This window comes from Opisthorchis viverrini (genome assembly GCF_000715545.1).
Source record: "Opisthorchis viverrini unplaced genomic scaffold opera_v5_208, whole genome shotgun sequence".
In the NCBI taxonomy this organism is placed as follows: domain Eukaryota; kingdom Metazoa; phylum Platyhelminthes; class Trematoda; order Opisthorchiida; family Opisthorchiidae; genus Opisthorchis; species Opisthorchis viverrini.
The window spans coordinates 818610-832703 of record NW_008751863.1 but is presented as its reverse complement, the minus strand read 5'-3'; the positions used below and the strand labels follow the sequence as shown (position 1 = coordinate 832703).

Sequence of the window (14094 nt, the reverse complement as noted above, 5' to 3'; positions counted from 1 at the left end):
ATTTTGCTACAGATGGCCAGAAATCTGGAACCAGTTTGACGGTACAACACACTGCGTATTAGATGGACTAATACGAGAAATTCCATCCCTTTACGCGGTATGTCAAAAAAAATAATTTGTCTCTTTTTTGCTTGGTCGATCTGACAATTCGTGACAGTTAAAATATTTCTGTTGTTTCGATGATTATTTTTTGTTCTCTCGACAGCTGGTCATGTCACAAAGTATAACGCGACAAAAGGATGAAAGGACGGGGACTAGAACGGTGAGCGAAAATTGTACTACACGGTCTTACTACATGTTACATGTCAGCAGTTTGGCAGAATTACATTATAAAAAGGGGTGTGCAGTAATGCATCTCAAGTGAATAATTGCACCATCGCGAGATAACACAAAATGTGTGAAAAGGACTTTGGGTGGAACGCAACTGTAAGAAACACGGAAGTGTTATTTTAAAATGCCAAATATTTTTTCAAATCTACAGTGCCATGCCACTAACAAATGCTCGGCAGTTTGTCCATAATATTCCTCACAATTACACTGTAAAAGATGTTCGAACTAAGTTTAGTTTTGGCCCAGATTCTGTTTCATTATCGTATGCGAGATGATTCTATATTCACTGTAAACTATCAAATTCCGACTTGGGTTACCCAAAATAAATTGCGCATAAAAACATTTTCTATGAATTTACAACTAAACGTGCATATGATTCAACAATGGATTTTTTAAACTACGTTTCCTCACGAACAAATAACGAAACACAATTTTTATCAACTTTTTATTCCTGTTTGTAAGAATCGTTAGTATGGAGTTGGAACGTTTGCTTTTTTAAAACGTTTGAAGATGCAAAAGTGTTGGTCCGGAGTTAGAATTGTAGCTTTTGATTACCTGTATCCCTTCTAATACCAAAATTTATTTCTGAAATAAACAAAATGTTACTGTTTAGCCAAAGATGCAAATTGTCACGTCATTCTAAGAAATATATCTTCATCACTTAGTGAGATGTTTTCAACTGCTTTTGAATAAAGCTTTCTGAAACATAATAAAATTAGTTCTTGCCCTATCGGCTTTCGATGTTTTGACACGTGCATTCTTACTCTAAAATGTGTAATACTGAACTCATCAGATGCCCATTTGTTTAGAAATCATCCATAAATTACATTTTGAATTGCCCTTCTGTATTTCCATGATTGAATCATTTATATGGAATGAGCCACAGTACTTGAATGGATGGAGATGAACAAGAGCTTTTAAGCTCCAAATCTGGCCTCTGCATTTACGCAAGTTAACATTGACGTCAAGGAGCATGCAATGCCAATTTGGGATGCCGGTACAGTACTATTTGGAAATGCCTGAGTTAAACCTGAGTGCATCTGAAATGCGTTTTCAAACCCTGAATGCATATGCACTTTTATACTTGCAGTACTGGAACTTTTGTGAGTTTCGTTGGAGATTAGGTCCTGCAAATAAAGGCAGTGTACGCCAACATCCTTAAAGCACCACTCAGCTGCTTTATTCTCGTTAAGAACAATTTACTTAGAGTTCTGAGATTTGAGGTGGGTGGCCTTATATTCAATCCTATTGCGGATGAATCATATAGCTGATTACATGCTACAAAAATCAGCAGCCATAGATGATCCACGGATAAGGATGGATTTATTGCATTTTTTAAATAGAACCACCAATAAATATTACCAAAAAGACAGTCCAGGCGGCGCAGGGGATTTCGCACCGCAATTTTTCTGAGTGGTGGATGGACACCAAATTTCCCCAAGGCTGTTCTAGTGTATGAAAACAAAAATTAAGAAAAGACATTTCAGCATACTTTGGTAAATTTCGGTAAATGTGAGGGGAATGAAGCCACTTTTCTCGTGTTTTTTATTACTATTACGGATATTTCACTAACACAATACTGCGAGATAAAACTAAGGCACGCAGTATGATAGAGTTATTACAGGGACCTAAATTCATTCACCCATCAGTTGTCCTATTGGAATCTTCAAGACCCACTATTCTTGGCAAACGGGAGCCAAATACTATAATCTGTTCAGTGGCTTGTGTACGTTGCTTTATTTATTGCTTTGTATTATGGTTTATGCATTTTGACGTACTCCTTGGATTGGTTAGCAAGGTCTGCGCGTTACGGTTTTGGCATTCCGTTTCAGGTTACTTATGACTTTTCAGTACTTCAGAGAGAGAAGGACATCGATGAGCGTGTCAAAGATCCTTTGCACCGAGTTTCTGTAAGTTTTCTGCAAACAAAAAATAAGTTTTTATTTGAGGCTATTGGGATAAAACAAAAAGTGAAGGACTGAACTTGCTTCACTGTAGGGTCGACGCTCTGTGAAGAAAATACGCAGGTCGTAATTTTTTGTCGCAAACAAACAGTCCAAAAGTGCATGTGCGGCCGATCCAATTTCAGTATGCAAAAATTATGAATAACGTTGTTGTAGCTTTGGAAGTGATATTGTAAAGGCATTGGCTCCTACGTGTGAGGAGCCAACACAATTCTTGAACAATTATTCTAGGTTGAACGATTATTTCCGTAATTCCTCACCGGGAACAATGATGTCCGATGTTTTCAGTTAGTAGATTGCAAAAAAGTTTAGTTTGAAGAACTTTGAAAGAGGTTAAAACCAAACGTTCAGTAATTAATTTTTTAAATCAAAAACAATATATTTCGTTCTGTCTTATAGCTCATCGCCCAACTTCAACGCAGGGAGCTCTTGTTCCATCCACTATGTTCAACATATCTAGATTTAAAGTGGTGAGTAGTTTTTGGTTACTTTTACCGCATCATTTTAACACAGAAAGTATTACTTTAGAATTGCTTTATTAGCGAAACTTCTAGGAATGCATCTTCATTCTAGTTTTATGTATCCTGTCATTAGAGATTCTCCTAACTGTGTGAACGGTATATATGTTGGCCAGTGGATCCCGGTTCGGTTTTAGACTGTAAATCCTTCATCTTCTCGGTGAGAGTCTGCAGAAATTAATTAATCCCAATCTTGTCTGTCGCTAATGCATGTTTAAAAAAAACAGATTCTGAGTTTTCCATAGTGGTTATACGACGCGGGCTCTAACGGTCGAATTTTTATTGGACTAGATAATTTTTTCTAGCAAACATCATCCTGTTGGCAATTTTATTCAGTATATTCGAAATGGGCTTTATGCGGCTGACCTGTAATATATTTAGCTTTGTGTGAAACATTTATTTAGGCTGAACAATGGTGGAACAATAAGACTGTAATATACCACCATTCACTGACTGCCGTTTCGGCCATTGCGTGCAGTGATTATTTGCCGGCAGTGAAAAAGTCTTAACATTAATCTTGGTGTTTCTTGCTGAAAAGTGAACAAAGCCGACTGGTTAGCGAAGCGGTAACAGTGGAAGAGTTTGCTTTATGTAAATGGGTTTCTTCAGTAAAATCACAGGTTTATTGGTTAATTCCTCTCTATGCAATAGGCATATATCAATCTCACATGCGATTGAATGGCAAACTGGCTTATTTAGGATAGAGCAATTCTTTCAGGTATCCCCCCCCCGGAATGGTACACTTGCATAGGTGCCACTTGGACAATTAACTTGCAAATGTTTGCATAAATATAAAAAGTCAAATTAGATCCTAGAACAGGACATTTGGTCAAAGGCGAGGTGGAAAGCAGGGTTGTCTGATGCAGTTTGTGAATCGGGGTTCAGGTTTTTGAGTGAATAACCTTCTGATGTCCTGGACCAGTGGTACCTGTGATTAAACAAACATTAGACTGGTTTGGAGTTCCTTAAATGTAAGTGCCAGAAACAGAAATGACAAAACGAATTGCTTCGCTCAGATGAGTGATCCCAGCTGATGCATATTTTAGTCGACTCGTCCAATGTAAAATAAAGTGTTTACTACTAATGATTTTTAAATAAATCTTTCCACCGCCATAATAGATCAAAATCCAAAATGGTCGCACACCACTGACGAAGCTTAAACTTTGGAATTAAAATCAACCAGCTATTCCATTGAAGGGGTCCATGTTTTCAGATACAATGTAAAACGCATTGTTGCAGCCTTCTGAAACTAGATATTACGTCTTACTCAAATTTAGGCATCGATTCGGAAAAGTCCCCTTCTTAGATGAACATATCCTACCAGGTTTCAATTGACCGCTGGGCAGCTGCAAAACGGTCATTTGCAGAATCCTGTGTAGCACAAAAATGAAAATCACTGTGCTAATTTGCCAAGTGTATCGATCATTTATCCAGCTAGGTGATAAATAGACCGACGAACGCAAAATGCGCATCCAAAAAACTACACCGTCGGCAATAACCATGACAATGTGCACCCTAACAAGCAGTTTTTTATCACGAGATTCGTTTGACTGCTCAGCTGGAATTTTTGTGACCTATAGTCAGTTGTGTTATTCTTCTCTTTATTCAGGAAGATTTATGGTCGCTGGGTACATTTCTTCCAGCTCATCTACTTTGCTTTGATTTTGGCCGTCATTACAACTTACGTTATCAACGACGAATTGCAGATAGAAAATCGGACTAACAGCAGTAGAGTTTACGAAACCGTGAGTTTCTCTGAAATCAGCTCGGTAATTTGCCAGGCTTTTGTCACTAAAAGAAATGTAATGTAATTTCGTCAGCTGCATGCTAATGTCAAATGGAAATTAATGAGGGACCAACATTTATGATTTAATCGACTTAAACAGTGAATAACTGGATCATCCAAAACATATATGATCTATTGAAATCAGGCACAAGAGAATTACCTACCTTCAGAAACGCTTCTTGGCAAGCTGTTTAGAAGTGGTAAAAACCTATCCTAGTACATAAAGTGCAACGGACGCTATATTTGCTCCGTACCTCAAATTTCATTTTAATCTTACTAGTGGCTTGATAATCAGTATTCATAAGAAGAACTTACATGTTGTGTTTGCATAAATGTCCTAAAGACACGGTTTCCATAAATACTCCTAATACTGTTCTTAAGATGACGTTTCAGCGATTATGAGCTTAATATTCTCGTGTGTGCTTGCATGAATTCTACTGTCAGGCATTAAAAATTGGTCCACAAAATCGGAACACTGAATCCAGGTATGTCTACATAACAGTAAGATCAGTGAGAGCAGCGTACACTTGCAGTGAAAAATGCTTGCAGAATCCTCAATTCTTTCGAAATTCAATCAAAACCTGCTTATCAACTGTTCTACTCATCATAACTGAATGCCCAATGACCGTAAAAGAGAACTTGATATCAAATTACATAAAACTGCCACCAGTTTGCTTGAAAACATATTGCCTACCAAAACAGTGCGAAAACTCACCGGCCACTTTTCTGCGATCGCTGCTTGAGTGCAACCGTGGAGAGCAACATAAATCTCTCATAAATCTCTGAATTTTATCATGCGGACCATATAAAGGGATTTTGTCGGATAATCTACGATTTAACGCATCAGCTTAAGTAATTAACGATTTTTGAACCATTCGACGGTATCGGTATAAGATAGAGAAATGCTGAAATCGGTATTCGAAGGTGACCGAATTGCCACCATATATGGCTATATACTTCGTTCATTGTTCATCAAGTTCAGACAAGGATCACTCTGTTTTCTGTACCATTTCATAAAATGCTGCGAGGTGCAACTATACTTGATTTTCCTTAACTCCGCTTGTTGGCGTATCTTCCAATTCTACAACATCATTTTCACATTCTCCGTACATCACTTTCTCCTGGGTAAAACTTATTCAGGCTATTAGTCTCATCGGAGCATTATGAAGCATGCTCAATCATAAACTCAGGCGTTTTGGACGAAAGGATCTTCAGATTCAAAAATTATTCAGTCAAATTTGCTCAGAATGCTGAGAATTATTCTTCGCATTTTGAGCAATCCGACCCAAGCACTGGTGGAACAGCATTGTTTGATTTGTTCGTCAGCCTATGGATTTGCAGTTAATTTTTCTGCATCTTGTTTCAATTCAATCCATAGATATGACACCGATTTTTCCAAGCAGGTGATGAAAACTCAAATTCTACTTTTCAGAGATCTGTAAACTTTTCCATTCCACGTTGACTGCTTACATACGTAAATATAACTGATCAATACAAATCAACTCGTGGTTTCTATTGAAACCATGTCGCTTTTGTTTGTTTTTTGACTAATTTGTACCTAGGAACTGTGCAGTAGACCAGATTTGTTTCAAGTTGCTAAGTTCTTGATGTATTGCTACCAATCGCACGTTATGACAGCATGAAGACTGATGATAGTCACAATCAAACATGGGGATGACGAAGCTCTTGAACTATTGTTTTGTGTTATAGGGATGACCTTGAAACTTCCGAAAAGTCTGTGGTAACCTGGCAGGCAAATACAACCAAAACGCTGATTAGAATTTGACGTTACGCCGACTTTTGTATCTATAATCCAAAAAATGTTTGCTATAATTAGCGCATCTATCTATTAGTTGAGTTGAAGAAAGCTCCAATTCAAATGGCTTCTCAAACCGGCACCGAACTTCTTTAGGATCCTTCAGTGTGTGCAATCATATTACTAAAAATTTTGCACAAACCGCAGCTTTCGCTATTTTCGAATATTCAACACACCAAAAGAGACCATAGCTCACAAAAAAAATGATCGGTCCGATTACCATAACAACTCCACAAGATGCCATGTATAGACTGTCGCCGCATTTATATCAGGTTGGCCAGCAAGCCTTTGAATGGCCAGACAAGTGGTTGCAAACTATGACTTCCGACTACCCCAAAGATGATGATCAAAATAAACAAATCGAAAAGTACTTCAGTGTTTGCCTTTCAAGTGCTAGCCTGGGAAGCGTCGTATCGACTCTGATGATGTGCGATAAGGCTTCCATGGTGTATGAGTGAAGTGCAGTTTTGAGTGACCTGCCAGTCATTTGATGTCTTCGTGCACCACCAGTTTTGACAGAATTTAGCTGTCTCAGTTCCCTCTACCCTATGCACCACACACACGTGGATTGAGCGCAACAGGCCACACGCCAATTTGATTCTCAATTCCGTTAACTGAGAGCATAAAATCAGTTTTGAGCGAGGTGTGTCACTAATGTTCTAATGTTAGTCATCTAGTGTCTTGTTGGAGATGATCCTTGGCAGTGTAAAAGTTGGAGAACTTTAGTTTGATCATGGGAAGAACGAGGACAATTAACCTGTAAGTACTTTCCTGTGATTGTTTCTATTATTTCATGCATCACAAATCAAGTGAAATGGTTATATAAAAATCTGGGGTACCTACTCTGTAATGAGGAAAGTAGAAAAAGGGAAATGGGTTGAAAGTGAGCACATGGTTAAGTGGGTCACCAAATCAAATAAGTGATGTTATTGTCCGGCAAGTACGTAGGGCCAGGTATTTTGTAGGCCGTAGGTCGCACAATTTTCTTTTGGGCGTAAAGTTGTGGGTATAGCAGTCTGATTTCACTCACCTCCAACTGACAGTAGTCTTGATTGGTCCAGAGATATATGCTATGGCCTACCTGCTCTTTGTCGATGGAATGACAGGTTTCAGACAAATGTGGTGTAGTTTTCCGTGAGCCCAGACTCTTTCAACTAATATACAGAGGTACGGGACTGTGGTTTTACATTCTGTACAACAAACACATTGTCCCAAAAACAACACAAGATGCTTGGCACAAGCATACAAACGAATGCACGCCAAGGATGAAGAAAAAAGCTAGCAATTGCCCCTTTAAACCGAACCTAATACAGGAGTTGAAAGTGAAACTTACCCACAGATTGACAGCCATACATGCTGTATCAACACAGTTCCTGGGATTTCGGCAACTGGCTCAGCAGTTCAGTCGCTCTTGAATGCAGGCCTCGAATGGAGGTTACGTAGCAACTGAACACCGTTCATGTTGGGCTTTTTATACTGAAGGGTCTTGAGCACGAACCCTCAAAGACTGCTCAGCTCCGAGAACTTGAAGTTGTTTTGTAAACAGTCAGTGGAGCATATCGTTATCGCTATTTTAGTTAATTACGTTACGTTTCGGCTGCAAAGAGTAAAAGCCATCTAATTGAATATACTAGCCCTTTCAGGTTTACTTTTGGTAGAATTTGAGCTCCCAGGTGCCGTAAGTTTTATTTTCAATGCTGACCTCAGGAAATTTAACTGACTTTTTTGTTCTGGCCTGATTATGATCTTGAATTTAACATGGACTGAAGTACAACTGCTTAGCTTGTCTTCTGTGCTGATAGATTTGTTAGCAGATTAATAGCTACTGCGGTTAGCATATTTAATAATATATATAAATATTAATAATCTATTTGATGTGGAGTTGTTTTTAATGAAAAATGTCATCAAGTGTGCCTGCAAGTGAGAAACTTTTCCAAGTTATCTTGAAAGATTAAGAATGAAAACCAGCAAATGAAACAGCGCAAAAAAACATTTAATAAGTTCATTATTTCGTCAGGGTAATAGAGAATGAGTCGAGCGGTTTTAATCTCACGTTGCTTCTACAAGTGAAATTACCATAGCACCCATCAAGCTCTTCTGTTTTGGCGCTCCACCTTAATAGAGTGCCTTGATAACTTCTGTGTGTTTGCTTGCACAACCTGACGGGAAATAAAAACAAAGAAAAACAGATCCTTTTACTTGTGTAATAAATGGGTATTCGAAAGAAACACGCGGTTGTGTTAGCGATGAATTCGCCGCCCAACTAGGCGTTATTGCTTGCCTTGTGTGGTCTCAGACGACAATATCAGAATGCAATACCAGTACATGCGAAGTGGTCTGGTTTTTGGGTCAAATGTCCAAGAACTAAATAATTAATACTGACAGAGAAATCCAATAAATTTTTATGACATTCAGCTGAGGTGGAGGATTAATTTCTGATTTTGGGAACAAATAACTTCGAGTCGGCTTTTTGTGTCTTGCGAACATCTTATTTTAGTAAATCATGGGTGAAAACAATTGTTATGAAATATGAAATTGAAGATATAAACGAAAACCTAATTTCTGCATTATGAAATATTGAAGATATAAACGAAAACCTAATTTCTGCATGAAATAAAGGCGTAGGCTAGTGTCATTATTTGTATAATTTCCTCAAAACAATAGCATGCGGGCTTGAATCTTTGTGGAAATCAACCATACACGACTTTTGTAGATGTATCCACAACACAACCTGACTCTCTCCAAGGCGCACGAGAACAATTAATAGATGGTTTTAATAACAAGCGCGTTTTAGAATGCCAGATGGCGAAGCATGGAAGCTTCCATCTAAAATCTTTGCACAGCATTCCCAAATCTATAATGAGAAGAACATTCTTCAAATGGCTTTTCAGTAACATTGAAACGGTCTAAACTTTTGTTATGATCCATTTATGTGTTTGGTTTTCTTTTAGTAGACTCTCCGTAATTTTAAGCAATATATTAAATATCATTTAACCTCTCTTGCACATATGGCGAAAGTAAATGATGACGTGTTTAAAAAAACCGCGTGTTTCTTTGTTCCGAATCATTACTCATGGTCATTACCTATATAAGCATTGCCATGTGATTTGACAGCACCAAATTTTAGAGATAAGCCTGCGTAAACCCTTTGGAACTCAACTTGTGCTGGGTATTTATATTGAGTTGAAATGCAATCCTGTAAACGTCAACCACTATCCGTGCCTCTTCACTAGGCTTCAGGCTCTAGGCGTGCGCAGTTGCATGCGCATTTGCAAGGCAATGCCATCTAAGTAGACAAAAAACCAAAGTTAACTTAAGCTCATGCTGCCATCTGATAAACGTGATGATTTAACCAGAATTCATATTAAAATGGTGGCTGAATGATGCTTGTGACTTATCAAATATAAGATTCGACATTATTTGTTCATAAATACATGGGCAGCAATATGTCTATATTTGTCCAGAAGTACTAATGTTCCATTAGCTCTTTTAGGCAACAGGATATCCTCATCGTTACTCGGATTCCCTGTTAACCCACGTGTTAACTAGACGTTTGTATAATTTTAGCCGGATGTTCTAACCAACCACTAACTGCACCAGTATGTTTGGCGGGTATTTAGGCCTATGGTGAAATAATATGAACATAAGTCGAAGTTCTTTTGATTCAATGAGTAAATTAGTGTTAAAAAAGTACCATATAGGATGAGCCATAAATCCTAGAATACTAATCACTGTAATGTAGAACACTACCTTTGACCTAGGTTGAAACGTTTTAAACTTTTTGTGGTGCAGCATACCTGGTTACGATTTTGTGTGTTTCTACAAGTCGGCCAGGTGTTTTTGATGGAGCTGTTCAGGTGATTTTGAGACGATCTCGCTATGTTTCAATCTTTTTCTCGATAGACAGTACTCTATTTCCAATGATTATGTCGTCTATATTTAGTATCCCGATTAGTACAAATAAATTTTTGTCTTCAATAACTTCCAGCTTATCTCAAGAAATTTCGAAGTCCTCAAAAAAATATCGCCTAGTAATTTCCAACTTTCAAGGACCTCAGGATCTACGCATTCTCCCAGCAACAGGGATTGTAGTCAAGTTATTTCACCCGTTTTTTCATCTTATGTTTCACTACTATTATCTCCACCAAACATCCACCACTACATTCGTGAGTATTCTGAAATCCCAGCGGCTGTCCAAATATGGCTGGTTGTTTTTGTAGCACTGTTTCACTGGTGAAAACACTGACTGACAGTTTGCAGCACCGCCAGCAGTGCTTAATATAACAAATATTTCCGGAAACCGGCGAGGCAACGAAGATTGTCATCTTGCCTCATGACCGTTGTAAATATACTGTTTGCGGGAAAATAATGTAACGTCAGCGTATGCACTGTATTAGTTCGTCAGGGAATGCAATGCAAGGGATAGCGGGAGGTATTATTCGCCTACTTCTTGACCAGTTAAATTCAGTTATAGGCAACAAAATTTGAGACTTGTCACCGCTCCTGTTAGAATTAAGTTAGTGATGCGTTTAACTGCGCGTTTTACTAAATTTCTGATGATCACATCTGTAGCAATGTTTCCAGACCAAGAGCTTTGAGCGGTTAAGACAATGCTGGTTTTGGTTCATGCTTTACAAAACATGACATCTCCACTATTACAACCATCCCAGTAATGGTAGATGAACTCTATCAAAGTTTTTCATGCTTAACGTAAGTCTACTTTATTTTGGCTCAGTTAGTCCCACACGTACCCAACCATACGAGCTATCCGGATTTAACTCTATTCCAACAGTTTTTAATGTAGGATTTTCCTCAAAATGGACGTTTTATGCCCACCAATATTATAAATCCTTTTATGCATTTCAAATGCATAAAGTTAATACCCAATGTGTGTGCATTTTTCGTTCTACGATACTATAATTTGAGGTAGTTTAAGACTACCAAATTAAATGTTACAACTCCAAACCCATTTGGCTTGTAAATATATTGCCCGTGATTAAGGCGGCAGAGCTTATCTTCGCTAACATCAGACTGCTTTGACGCTCCAAGCTAATGGACCTTGTGCTTCGGCATGAGTGCTGTTATCCCAAATGCTGTTGCATGCTAACTGTAATGGAAAATTTTCAAGGTCATCCACTGGAGCCGCCTAAAAGCGGACTCGAAACATGACTGACGCAGTAGTAGAGTATATGGTACGAAAGTACGAATGTAAATGTAAATGTCACACAAGGCAAAAAACTTCACTCAGTAAGATAATATTCTGCACGAAGTAATTTTTCAGCTGCTAAAATTTCTATATTTATTTTGCCCTGTTTCAGGAAGAAACGATTGCCTCTCGGGTGCACCGATTTCGAATATTTGGTTGGGTCCTGTTTTCAGTGATCACTGTTCATATTTTACTCAAATTGTTCCAACTGAAACAACAGGTAGGATGCTTGACTTCTTTATTTCTATTTTTCCACATGTGCTTCTAATATGCATCCGTAAATTAAATGGCTTTCAGATAGATAATCGAGCCTGAGAGATGTAAAGTACACAATAAATAAGATGTGAAATGAAAAGCCATACCTGACGTCAACTACTTGCCTGACCATCAGTATAATTTTTCTTTTGTGCTCATCTAAGTAATTAAAGATCACTTTCTACTCCAACACCTTGGTTGTCTATTGTTCTACCTCCGGAGAGCAATATAACTAACCATCTGGCATCAGAGAACATTAGAATATACGTAAGCATCATGTACGAGTGGCGGTGGATTGGAGTTCTTTGTGAAAGCTAGTTGAGGGGCTTAGAACTCATTTTTGTGGCTCTGTAACTACGAACGGCTTTTCATAAAAAATCACCAACACTAACCTACGCTATCTAGGACGCTACTCTCTGTTTCAGTAAAAGGTAACCGCGTGCATCAAAACGTCTGCAGCTGCGCTGAAACATACAATCTGGGGAATAGCAGTACCAAATAAAATTTGCTCAATCGAAGTCCGGGCTGTTGGAAGGCAGATGATTAGCCACCACTAAGTTAGACACAAAGAGAGCATCCTTAACCCAAAACATGTGTTTGAGACAAGACATAACTTTGAACTGGAATCGTATCCCAAGTTTGCTACAAGATCTAGACAGTAAAAACGACACCATCTCCCGCGACCGTTACTGAATTATTGGTGCAATCCCTTGCTGTACGTTCGAAGATTTCTCACAAAAATCTTGCGGCCACACTGGGATTTCCGACTAAATTACTGAGGACAACTTTCGGAGAGTTTTGGGGATATTTTCAGATAACTGTCGTGTTCTACTTTTTGCCTGTGCTGTCCAAACTGACTCTACTAAGCGTAAACCTGAGGCTATAATGTCGGCATCACGAATCATTTATGTCAGCAGTTGTATAATGACATAGCAGTTTGTTGACACATGTTGCAGGGTATACGCAGTTGTTTTTGAAAGATGGCACCCCCAAAACATGCACCGAGTAAAAACAACTCAATGTGGTGGCAAATTCGCTGTGTAAACTTACCCAGCCAGCCGAGCAACGACGTCCGGGGCGCAAAGTGCGACAGATTAGCTAGTTTGAAGGTTGGGTATGTTTGAACAACCAGATGATTTTATTTCTCATCAGAAAGCTCTGCAGTCACACAATGCAGGTGTAAACTACATCATCAACACAGCCATTCCGACCTTTTCAGGTTGCAAGTCTGCGGAATAATCCTTTTCTCAACTTACTCTGCTCCGCTTTTCTCACAATCATATAACCTTATGTAGGTGTCGTTGGGGTCCGAAGCATTACTCGGTCAGCGATTATCAATCAATCAGCGATGTCCTGACAGCAACCTGCTCGAAAATTGAGAGTAAAATTCGCAGTTATGAATAGTTATAATAATAACAATAATAATACTAATAATGACCTCCTTACCTTCTGAAATTTGAAGTCATTACTCGGGAGTTTCCCGCGTTTTAGAAATAACTTTACCCTACAATGTTGCTGTTTAGGGATTTATATATATATATATATATATATATATATATATATACGCGTTTCAACTATGTAGGTCAAGTGTATTCGCCTGCCATTGGCATTCGCAGACAAAATCTTAGGTGGTGATGATTTGGGCATAAATAACATGCGGTTGATGCATAGTCAGGATCTTTAGGCATCCTCCTAGCGAAGCAACAAAATCGCATCAAGCAAAAATCCTGAAATGCTTAGAGCGAGGGAACATATCCTGGCTCATAAACACGACAAGGCAGCTTTCGAAGAGAATACGTGATCATCTGTTTTACCGGAGTATCATTAGACTCTACAGTTTATTTAAAACCTCGTTTGCGTCCCACTTAATTGACACTAGGCACGTAGTCATTCAGAGTGAGTCATTTCATGTCATTTACCGTGCACCCAATGGCCTGAGAGGATCTATCCAACGGCGTCGCTTGACTACAGCCGTGGCAGTTGCCAAAAATTTGTGAAACTTGGTACCGTGCTGTCAAAACCGTTTCGTACAAACTCGGAGTCTGCCTTAGTCATGTGACACGAATCAGCCGGTCAGGTCATTCAACGGCCCTCTAAACTGTCTCACAACATCCAGCTAGATGTAACGTTGGGGCTCAGAAAACCAGTCGTCCGTGTCTCCACGTTTTGCAGTTCACTAACCAATTTTCGCTTTGTGTTACATTTTTTGCTCCTATTTT

General features: G+C 38.7%; 2 protein-coding genes across 2 annotated transcripts in view; one reads left to right on the top strand and one right to left on the bottom strand.

Moving 5' to 3' along the window:
• The window catches only part of T265_14509 (hypothetical protein), a gene marked incomplete at both ends in the record, with an annotated part of 36622 nt that overhangs the window by 14450 nt on the left and 8078 nt on the right, over nucleotides 1–14094 (top strand). Inside the window, 3 exons of the mRNA XM_009173960.1 lie at nucleotides 13–97; nucleotides 2163–2240; nucleotides 11733–11840. Of these exons, the coding sequence (XP_009172224.1) occupies nucleotides 13–97; nucleotides 2163–2240; nucleotides 11733–11840 (271 nt within the window). The remainder of the gene's footprint in view (nucleotides 1–12; nucleotides 98–2162; nucleotides 2241–11732; nucleotides 11841–14094) is intronic.
• T265_08217 (hypothetical protein) overlaps nucleotides 1–14094 on the bottom strand; it is a gene marked incomplete at both ends in the record, with an annotated part of 141870 nt that overhangs the window by 124060 nt on the left and 3716 nt on the right. The window lies entirely within an intron of this gene.